Source organism: Pituophis catenifer, unplaced genomic scaffold (assembly GCF_029215685.1).
Source record: "Pituophis catenifer annectens isolate HBS135680 unplaced genomic scaffold, rPitCat1.0.hap2 SCAF_1, whole genome shotgun sequence".
Classification (NCBI taxonomy): Eukaryota; Metazoa; Chordata; class Lepidosauria; order Squamata; family Colubridae; genus Pituophis; species Pituophis catenifer.
In genome coordinates, this window is record NW_027256881.1 from 72543585 (window position 1) to 72555161 (window position 11577).

General features: G+C 37.5%; 1 protein-coding gene across 1 annotated transcript; it reads left to right on the forward strand.

Moving 5' to 3' along the window:
- The first annotated feature begins 4610 nt into the window (after positions 1-4610).
- DYNLT2 (dynein light chain Tctex-type 2) lies at positions 4611-10000 on the forward strand. Its single transcript, XM_070951130.1, has 4 exons — positions 4611-4844; positions 6592-6801; positions 8567-8725; positions 9826-10000. The coding sequence occupies exons 1-4, from the start codon at positions 4746-4748 to the stop codon at positions 9934-9936; spliced, it is 579 nt and encodes a 192-aa protein (XP_070807231.1). The 5' UTR covers positions 4611-4745; the 3' UTR covers positions 9937-10000.
- The last annotated feature ends 1577 nt before the right edge of the window (positions 10001-11577 follow it).

Here is an 11577-nt window from a genome sequence, read left to right on the forward strand (position 1 = left end):
CAGAAATATCTGTAGTTTATACAAGATGGAAAAATGAAGTGTAACCATGTTATTTTTATCTGTGCATTTATATTAGGAAGAAATGGAGCTTAATAAGATTACATACACAACTCAATTAGAATAATTAAGTTTTTTTTTTAAATCACTGTTTGACAGATTATAAAAAGAATATCTTTACTTTTCTTTAACAAGTACTTAAATGTGAAAAATTACAAATTTAAAATGTTGATCTTCTTTTTGGAAATGTTAAAGGAGACAAGGCAATGGTTATTACTTGGTCTATTACCAAATTAATTCTTGTCTTTTTCACCAGCTGGACAGTACACAAAATTTCATATCTTTCACTTATAATCACTTATGATATTGAGTCATAAAAGTATTTGCTGCCCAGCTAATTTAGCATTTATATGTTTCTGCCACAGAATTGGAAATGACCAAAAAGTTATCAAAAGAAATTCGATCATCCACCAAATCCTGTCAGCTAACTTATACAATCCACAAGGTAGCTGCAAAATAAATTGCCCTACATTTACTTTATATACATGGGAGAGAAATCCTGCATGATTTGCTGGCTTTCTTTTTTTCTAACTGATTTCCATTTGGATGGACAATTTTATCACAGCTCTAAATCTGGGGTAACCATCTCTACATTGGAGCACAATTCTTCTGTGGAAAACCCATAGATCTATCAGGACAAATATCCTAGGGCTAGGCTCACTAGTATTTTGGAAGGCAAAACACATTTTTGAGGGAATATTGCCTGTTTGGAGAACTCTGTGCTGTTGTATTCTCAAAACCTAATTTCTCCTACCAAATGTATTTGTAACTGGCTATAGATTTCTAAATAGTCATACCAAGTAATTGATATCCTTACTTTCTGTTCTTTTACTCCCCATTGTGAAACTTACAACTCCCACATTACTTTATTTTTATTATATACAGTGATCCCTATTTTAGTATGTGTGAATATGGCTCTTTTTAACATTAATCTTTTATTATGTTTTTTTAAGCTAGGTGAAATATTAATATATATTGCAAGTTCATGTATGATATGCCATGCTCTAGCGGCCCCCAACCTTTTGGACACCAGGGACCAATTCAGTAGAGAGGGGTTTTTCCGTGGACTGGAGGGTGCATGGTTTTGTGTGCTACCTGCATCCCGTGGATGGAGCTTTGCTTGTTTGTGCGGCACGGTTTCTGGCATGCCGAAGAGCGATGCCGGTCTATGGACCGGGGGTTGGGGACCACTGCCATACGCTAAAGAAATGTGTGTGTATGTATGTGTGTACCCATCCATCCATCCATCAATTTGGGATGGGGATCCAATCCAATCCAACATTTTCTTACCTCTGGGCAGTTTGTCCATTGAAGCCATCCCACAAACTGGTTTTCAAATTGCTCCACTGTAAGTGATTTCAAATGCAAATGAATAGATTCACATAAAGGACCTAAAGATTTCACACTGTTGATATAATCCAATGTCGAGTCTAAAAAACAAAAATAACCAGTCGGGTTCAAGAATACTGTCAAGTACTGCTAAATATAAAAAACTTCGAAACTATTTTCTCCTGAAAGGGTTCCCCTAAACTCATTAAGGATTTTCTTTTTTTGTAAAAAATATTAAATAATGACCATTTAGTCATTGAAGCTAAGTAACTAAAATTAGGAATTCTAATTCTATTATTTTTAACGAATAGATTCCACCAAACAAGTAAAAGATCTCCACTGAATATGCAAATTCAGAAACATGTCTTACTGTCCTAAGTATAGCAATACACTACATTTAAAAGCAATAGAGACCTTGCTCTCCATATTGTACGTGTTTTGTGATGAATTCCCAATTTATTTCACCACTGTCGCGTATAAAACTACTGAGAGCACAGCTTGATTTCCTTTCAAATCCGGCTTCACAAATCATATAATACACTGTAGGGGAAAGGCAGGTAGATGGTGGATCAGTTAAGAACATCTGAAATGAAATAAAAAGGCAAATGGTGATATAAAGTAAGGGAACTCTTGCAGCCTCACTTATTTTGTTTGTAAACAGAATTAGTACTGTCAGAATTACTTTTACACATTTTACCAGTATTTCATATTGCTACATCCTATGGTTAAACCAGCGGCGAAAATGAAAATAAAATTACAATGCTGACAGTTATATTACCTGGAGATTTGACATTTTGATATTTCATCCCTGTAGGATGAAAGTTAATGTAATCCAGAGTAAAGAGAAAAATCATGGATATTCGGTAGGCACTGCAACAGCATTTTTCCTCCCTAATTGTCAGCCTAAAGATACCATAAATAATTCCTGCTTATGTTTATTAACATTTACAATATTTTAAAAACAACTCTGTATATGTAAGCAGTGGGCCATTTATTCTCATGTTTCAGGAACTGAAAGTATCTTGAAAACAATCCTACAATGAACTTTTTTCACACCCTGTTGTTATGTCCACATTCTACAAATAGGATGATTGAATAAAATTGCTTGACAATCCTTTCGTGTAAATAAGTATCACTACTGTAGATGAGAGATGTGCTGGGTCTAAGAAAATGCTTTTTTTATTGTGTCATTTATCAAATATTAATCATTACACAGTAAATATGTAATTTAGTTTACAACCAAAAATCTTTCTCTGTATTTTAGAGGATGTCTTAATATTTAGTAGCTGATAATAATCACGGGTTGCAAAAATAGTGAAAATCTCAACTCTTCCTGGCCACGTAGAAATCATCTGGATCTGGAACTCTAGGCTTAACTGGATAGTCTCTGGGGAACCCTCCAGTTCAACCTGGGAAGCCACAGGTCATCCTTGCCCAACTCATTTCACCAATTATGGGCCTCAACATATTAACATTTGCTGACTTCACTATGGTTGTAATAAATAAATTTGGGAGAAAACAGCCAACACTTGTAAAGAAGCTGTGACAGAACTGCATAAATGCATTCTTCATTGGCTAAGGATGATGCTTCTAATTCCTCTGGATAAAGAGAAGAGGTGTTTTTTTCCTTGTTCACATTAGGGAATGGTAGCTTCTGAGTAGGAGAAACAAAAAAATGTTATTGCTGCCTTTTAATGGTCATTGATAGCTTTATAGCCCAGACTGGTAACCCTAATGCAGACATCACATCAGAATCTTTTTTTAATAAAGCACCAACCCACAATGCAATTACTCTGTAATCCCAGAACAATACAGTGAAACAAAATGAAGGTCACAATTAAGCAAACGGTTCAACATTAATACTAATTATGCCAGGCAGTCATAGAACCTCTGCATTTAAGATGCATTTCTGTCTAGCTGACCGGGTGATACACATACAGGTAGTCCTCCACTTACAACCACAATTGAGCCAATTTCCATTGCTAAGCAAGACATTTGTTAAGTGAGTTTTGCCCCATTTTGTGACATCTGTTGCCACAGTTGTTCAGTGAATCACTACAGTTGTTAAATTGGAAACATGCTAAGTGAATCTGCTTCCCCATTGACTTGGCTTGGCCACAAAAGGTGATGACCCCAGGACACTGCAACAGTCATAAATCCATGCTAGTTGCCAAGCATCTGAATTTTGATCACATGACCATGGGAATCAGTGGTGGGTTTCAAACATTTTTACTACCAGTTCTGTGGGCATGGTTTGGTGGGCATGGCAGGGAAAGAATACTGTAAAATCTCCATTCCCTCCCCACTCCAGGGGAAGGTTACTGCAAAATCCCCATTTCCTCCCAATCAGCTGGGACTTGGGAGGCAGAGAATAGATGGGGGCAGGGCCAATCAGCATTTTTACTACAGGTTCTCCAGAACCAGTCAGAACCTGCTGAAACCCACCTCTGATGGGAATGCTGCAATAATCCTAAGTATGAGAACTGGTCATAATTCATTTTTTTCAGTGCCATTTTAACTTTGAACGGTCATTAAACAAATGGTTGTAAGTCAAGCACTAACCTGTAACTTGCGAAAAGTTACAACTCACAAGTGTTGCCAGCAAAATTAGAACTTCCTACCACTGCTGTAAAATAATATTTAGTTTCCATTACAATCATGATTTGTGTTCCTTTTTGTCTCCTTTGGACTGGAGCTTTAACAGCAGCAAACACATCGGTGGCATGGAAGATGTATACTCATGTCTCCAGGGAATGTCTTCCAAACTCTTTCCCAACTCAAATCCCCTAAGCCAGGTTCCCCAAACGGTGAGATGTGCCTCCCTTGGGGCGGAGCAAAGTCCAGAGGACCTCTGAAGAACTTTTTAATTACATTTTTAATAAACCCACCTTTCCTGCAGCTTCATTGTTCTCCTGTGTTCATTTTGGTGTTTGTATTTTTAGGGGAGGTGTGTACATTAAGATTACAACGTAGGAAGGTGTGATGGCAAAAAGTTTAGGAACCTTGCCTTAACCTGGCGTTTAGCAAAAGAAGGAAATAGCAAGCCAGGCAAAAACAACAGCAAACAGTCGACCTGAACCGATATGAGGCGCTCTCGCTCCTAGAGCCGCAATCATTGAACTACAATTCCCAGAATCCTCCAACTCCTCTTAGGCGACCGACCAGATTGTGGGAAGACTGATCCGCCGCATTTACCTCTGCTCGGTTCTGGTTCTGGGGTTGCTTAGCTCGCGCTTGCTGACGTCATGGGTAGAGAGCCCAGCCTCGCGCCTTTCAAAGGCTGCTCCTAACGGGTCCGCGTGTGGACGGTTGCTGCGCCCCCCGCCCCAAGCAGTTGCCTAAAAAGGGAGGAGTTCCCAATGGATAAAGCCAAAAAAAAGCTGGGCGTCACTCCTTCCCACGCTGGGCAGGCATGGGGAAGAAAACACAGCGGTTTAGACAGAGATCAGCTCGGTCGGGTAAGAAAGAGAAGGAGCGGCGCCATCTGCGCGTGCGCGGAGCGACATTGGGGGGCGGGCTTCGGGTTAACAGGCTTTCCACCGAGTGGGCGGGGCCGAACGGCAGAGAAACTCCTTGCACCCGTTTTGCTGAGGTGGTGCGCTTTGGAAAGCAGCCAGAGCCTATTTTTTTCCTCCCTCAGTTAAAACGGCTGTGTAGATATGGGCTCGGTCCAAAGTTGCGTTAAGCTACACGAGGAGTGCTTGCTGTTAACAACACTAAAGTTGTCTTTACCAGTTTTTCCTCAACCTTGGCAGTTTTAAGACGTGTGGGACTTCAACACCCAGAATTCCCTAAGTCAGCATGCTGTAGAATTCGAAGTCCGTACCTCTTAAAAGTTGTCAAGGTTGAGAAATATTGGTTTATGTCAGAGGTCTTCAAACTTGGCAGCTTTAAGACTGGTGGACTTCAATCCCCAGAATTCTCCAGCCAACTGGGAGTTGAAGTCCACAAGTCTTAAAGCTGCCAAGTTTGGGGACCCCTGGTTTATGTCAAGCATGTTGCAGATCTAAGGGGACCCTGTTCAAGAGGGTTAATTTTGGTTTCTACTATATTCTCATTATGTACTGTAAAGAAGTACATTTTTATTGCTTGTAATAAATGTATACCATTCTAGTTTCTCTATACGTGTATTATCTTCGCTTCTGTTTATTACCTAACACGCTATCAAAATTCAAATTGGAATGTTTCTGTTTCACAAATTCTTCAAGTACCCTATGCATGAATCACATAATAGAAACCTGTATTTGACTTTCCCTTGGAGAACCATTAGCAACCCTATCTGAGTCTTTGGTCAAGTATGCTGTACTACTTTATAATGAACCCTTCATCCACTGCAAGTTGAGCAGACGAGAGACATGCAGTCATTTACCAGGATTAGATTTCAGTCTTTTGTTTAAATGTTTTTTAAAAAATATTTGACAACTTTTAAGATGTTAAAGATATTAAGCATCTTAAAGTTTGAAAAACACTGGTTTAAATGAACATATAAAATGTACTGAATTAGATAAGACACTTTATTTGGAAAGTATTCCTAGGATTGCTACTTTTGATGCGCCAAAAATAAAAGACAAAATGATTTCTACTTTGAGTCTGTAAATACTGTTGAATGTCTTTGTCTTTGGGAGAAGCAATGTTTGTCCAAACTTTTGGGGACTATATAAAGTGCTGACTGAAATTTGTTCAGAAAAGCAACTGCAAGATCAAGAAAATATCAATATGGTTTAAAGGCAATGTTTATGTCCCAAATGGAAGTTTTGATGAAACAAAAATGTGTAGAAAATAAAAGCAATTTTGTTTTCCCTCATAAAACTATAACTCTGGGGTTCCATGTTAAGCAAAATGGAATATACAGAATGCAGAATTAATTTATATGGCTGCAAATCAGAACATTCCGTTGCATTCAATTAAAGAGCCGCTTTGGTATAGTAATGCTGGTTTACAAACCAGGATACTGTGAATTTTAGTCCTGCCTTGGACATGAAAAACTGGCTAGGTGACTTGGGACCAGTCACTCTCTTAGTCCAACCAACCTCACAGGGTTGTTGTTGTGGGGAAAAGGAAGAAGTATTGGTATTTTAACCACCTTGAATTGAAAAAAAAGGGCAGGATGAAAAAAAAAGCTAACCCCCTCTTACTATGTTTAAGTTTTGTCATTTTAATTTTGTGAGTGAAATAAAGATGTCTTTATGTATTGGGGGGGTTTAGCTTTCACAATCAGGAAAACACAGAGCTTCAAGCTATGACATATCAGGTATGGACCCAGATGATGAATCCATCACAGATTTTACAAAAAATGAGCTCTTAGTATTCAAGACTAGCTTTGCAAGACCGAAATATGCTAACACTTACAGGATGGAACCTTATAGAAAATGTGAGTCTCATATAGTAAGGAAGAGAACTGAAGAGATTCTAAAGGTAAAATATTTTCTAATAAGAATTAGGTTCTAAACCATAAATTATATTACTTAAACCTTTTGTTATATCTCCTATTAACAGCATAGCTCATTTAAAATGTAGCTTATGACAAATAACTTATTAAACTACAGTTAGTTCTTGAGTTATGACCACAATTGAGCCCAAAATTTATGTTGCTAAGTGAAACATTTGTTAAGTGAGTTTTGCCCCATTTTATGTCTTTATGCAGCTGTTAAGTGAATAATTGCATTTGTTAGGTTAGTAACTTGGTTGTTAAGTGAATCTGGCTTCTCCATTGACTTTGCTTGTCAGAAGGTTGCAAAAGCTGATCATGTAAACCCAGGACATTACAACCATCATAAAGATGAACTAGTTGCCATGCATCTGAATTTTGATCATGTGACCATGGGGATGTTACAACAATCGTGTGAAAAATAATCGTGTCACTTTTTTCAGTGCGTTGTAACTTCGAATAGTCACTAAATGAACTGTTGTAAATAGAAGATTACCTGTAAATGGAGCCTATTCATCATCCTCATACACTTCAGTCCCATTTATGCTGGAAGCACCTTTTAAGGCGCTTCCAGGTTGAAAGGATTAGCCACTGATATCACTGTTGCCTGGGGGATTCCCATGGGGGCTCCATTCATGTTCCCGTTGAGCTGGAGTGAATGAGGGCAGCTACCCTGCAACGCAGCAGCACTTGGGCCTCAAATGCAGGCTTGCTAACCTTCAACCCAGAATCCTAACCCTGTGAGTCACTGTGCTCCATATTATCAAACACTAATAGAAATATCAGCAGTATTGGAGAAGTGTGTGTGTATAATTAACTGATTTTAATTAAAATTTAAATTCCCATGAGTTCATTTGTAAGTGCCCAAATTGGGCACTTCTGCCTTGGCCACTAATAGCCTGTAATGGAGGCTCTTTCCTGGCTGCCTTGAGTGTTTTCTAGAAGAAAAGTGATTGATGACTGAAATATTGACATCCTACTTTCATCATCATCATCTTCATTTAACGACCCCAAAATCCCTTGTGGGGTAGAATCTGGGCAACTGAATGGAGCCAGCAGAGTGTTTTAATGAATTGAAGAAACAAGAAGTGAAAAGTATTGCACGTCAATGGTGGGCTTTTGAAAGGGAAAGGGCCTTCCTTCACTAAGATCTATCACCTGACATAATTTAGCTTTTAACGTTTGGTAACAAGTCCTACAGTATGGGCAATTCCAGCCTCTATGGACAAGCCAGAGATCTTGCAATTGAATTCTGAATATACCTCACAAATTAGTTCCCAGAATTCCTTGGGGAATATAATCTCTAAAATTAAAGTGATCTAAAACTAAAATAATAATAAGCACCAATATATTCTAACATCCTGTGAAGTTATATTTAATTTGTCATATAAAATTGTTCCTAAAATGGGCTTATTTTTAATAAGTTGCAATAGTGCTCTACTGCAGTCAAAAAACAGTTTGACTTTTTTTTCTAAAATCAGTGGGATAGTGAATAGCCTATTTAAAATTGAAGTTCCATGAAGCAAACCTTCAAACTGAGTACAGTCCTATTATATAGATTTGGTTAAATATACATAGTTACAAACTCTATTGAATACTATAAACTATTGAATACTATATTTACAGAAAAACAACATACCTACAGGATGTATCAAACATAGAATAGCTTTAAATGTTAAATGAGTGCTGTACGGACCATTTATAGAAAAAGTATTATTACAATTATTGGCAATTTTGTTTGATCCTTAATAGCAGAAACTTCAAGATTTCAAATATATTGGAATCAATGGTGCCCCCACTTGTACAGCTATCTCAGAAGATATATTAGCAGGTGTCAAGGAACTGGGGTTTGATCGTTACAAGTATATAGTTCAGCTATTTCTTGTGGAAAAGACTGGTCAGTCAATACATGTAAGTACATAAACTACCCTATTCTGTTCTCTGAAAAATGCCCACATTTGCCTGTTGCAGTTGTGCAGAATATTACTTTTGAAATGGGACCTATCAGATTACTAAAGTGGAATGAACTACCTTGTTAAATCATACTCAAGGCCTTATGTTCCAGCATTTTCAAGAACAGTCAGCATATGGAAAAATGCAAGCAAAGCATGTAAGTAATGGCCATCATAGCTGAAACGTTTTTTTTTCATTGGGTTCAAATTCATCTGCTGAAAATTAGCTCTGGTTGAAATTGGTAAGATTTAATAAATTGTTTTACATATATTATCACCAACTAGATCTACTGTATTCACTTGATGAAATAAAGCACTTTATTTCCCTAAATTAGTATGACTAAAGTTGTTGCAACTTTACCGGTTACTTCTTGATGTTCCATCAAGTGTGACAGAAAAGGCATGTTATGGAGGTCATGGTAAAAAATATTTGATGTACAAGGAATTTGCCCTAACTTTGCTTTCTGTATAATGCTAAATCTAATTTTCTTTTTATCTCTTCTTTAGTTATGGGGTTGGATTTTAATTTGAGTCTTTTTTTATATTGTAGGCTATGTTCATGAAGATACACTTTTAAAAAAATAATCTGGTGAATTCTAATACTAGTTTGGTACCTCTCCAATGTCGTATAGACATTTTAGGTAGAATTTTTTATTTGTAGCAGACTACTGCATTGCATTTTCTTCCAGATTTTTTTCTTAATTTGCAATTATTTTGCCATATTGTAAACTGGGCAATGCTATTATCTTTTTCCATATATGTTTGCTCTTATATTAAAAGTTTTTTTTAACATTTTTATTAAATCGAGTTTAATTAGCCATCATGCCATCGTGTAATATATTATGTGCTGACATAATAGAGTGTAGAAATTACTTCAATTTATGTAGTTTGACTTTAATTTTTGGCAATTTGTAGATAATTCTGTTAAACTGAACAGACAATACTAATCCAACAGTCCCAGCATAAGATATTGTTGCAATAGATTTGTTATGTGATTATGAATTATAATTTTAAAATATTAGCTACTTTGTTGCTACTTTGTTCTTTTCTTTTTCCCAGATTGCCAGCAGATGGGTCTGGGATGTTGCAAGAGACACTTGGGTTCAAGCTCAATATGAAACTGAGAACTATGTTATGGTGGCTCTTGTAGTTGCTTCCTATTTTGAGTAATTAATAAATTAATTAATTTATGGTCATTTATATAGCTGCCTACTCACTCAGCAGTGACTCTGGATGGCTTACAAACAGTAACAAAGAAACATTGTAGCAACATATTGAGATTTTCTTGTTCAATTTGCTCAAATAAATGTATTTGCTTTTTTTCAATCACACTACCACTGTGACATTTTTTGTGCAAAACATTGATGACAGTGATACTCCTTGCTGCCTGTTGAGTATTGATAACCAAACAACTGTGCATGCCTGTTACTCGTTCAGTGACCATTCAATGTTATGATGGTGCTGAAACAGTGTCGATTACAACTAGTCTTGAAGTTCTTGGTTGTCCAGCATCCCTATGATCACAATTGCAATCTTTTCAATCCTGCAGCATCTGGCAGTTATGTAATCACAATTAGTGATCTTCCCCGCCAGCTGAGTCCAGTTTAGGACTTTATACATATCCATATATGACTAAAACTCTTATATCTGTTTGATAATTTGTAATCTTCAATTTGGGCAAAACAGTGCATCATAGAGCAACAAGTTTTGGATTGAAAGGGCTAATTTACAGAATGCAACCAAAATCTAGGACCCTTTGCTCCCATGGGATTGAAAATTGTTAAAGTTAATCATGGTCACTTCAACACCACATCTTCTGACTACACTTCCCTGAAACCCATAGGTTGCTTGATACAAATCAGCCGGTGGCAGGACCCAACAGCCAAGTGTTTTGGAATAGAGGCTGAAATTTGAAATCTCTTAACAGCAGTGACTGGTTTGGGGAAGAAACAAGGGAATATTTCAGATGTCTCCTGACAAGATAGAGTTGATTGGGAGGCACTGATGGTTCCTTCCTGGTTTGTCCCCCTTGGGGACAAATGAGAATGGGGAATAGAAGTGCAGTTTTCCCCATGGTTCACTACTCTGTTCCGCCCACCTGCCTCCCCCCCAAGTGGCAGGGAGTTCCTCAGATCACCTAAGGTGGAGGAGGAGGACACAACTTCACTGGCTCTCCTGAGGTTGGTGAAAGGAGAGAAAATGGTACAAGCCTATCTTATATCCGGAAAGAAAAATGTCTCAATGGGTCATGGGCTCCCTAGTTTGGACTTTAAAACTCTAGGTGACCACTGGATGGCAGAAAAAGTTTCTATATTTTCTATCATCTTGCAATGATTTGAATATTTGCAGCCCAGATAAGGTGGTAATATTTTATGCAATACTTACTGTATTTGTTAGACATGTGATATTTGGTATCTTACCTTTCTTCCAGGCTTGCTTCTTGGGTTCTTCTCCCAACCACCATGGCTGACTGATTAAGGCTTCAAAACATTTGCACCCATACCACATAATTGAAATAGCATCTGTTTTATGAGTGGGCTTAACTGAGTCTCAGAGTTTGATTCAATTCCTTGCCTCCACACACACATATACTTCAGCAAAAATCTGGGAGGACACAGGTTACCTAGAATAAAAATAAAAACCAGGAAACTCTTGAGTTCTAGACTCGCCTCAGTATAAAAGCCAGCTGGGCAACTTTGGGCCAGTCACTTCTCTCTCAGCCTAACTCACCTCACAGGGTTGTCGTTGTGGAGAAAATAGAAGGAGAGGAAATATATTAGATCACAGACTTGAGTTATTAATAAAAAGTAA

What these genes read in the sequence shown, in the direction of transcription:
- DYNLT2 (XM_070951130.1), top strand. Translation starts at nt 4,746, where the DNA reads ATGGATAAAGCCAAAAAAAAGCTGGGCGTCACTCCTTCCCACGCTGGG. An exon ending in GAACTGAAGAGATTCTAAAG is followed by an intron (nt 6,802 to 8,566) that starts GTAAAATATTTT and finishes GATCCTTAATAG; the next exon opens with CAGAAACTTCAAGATTTCAA. An exon ending in AGACTGGTCAGTCAATACAT is followed by an intron (nt 8,726 to 9,825) that starts GTAAGTACATAA and finishes TCTTTTTCCCAG; the next exon opens with ATTGCCAGCAGATGGGTCTG.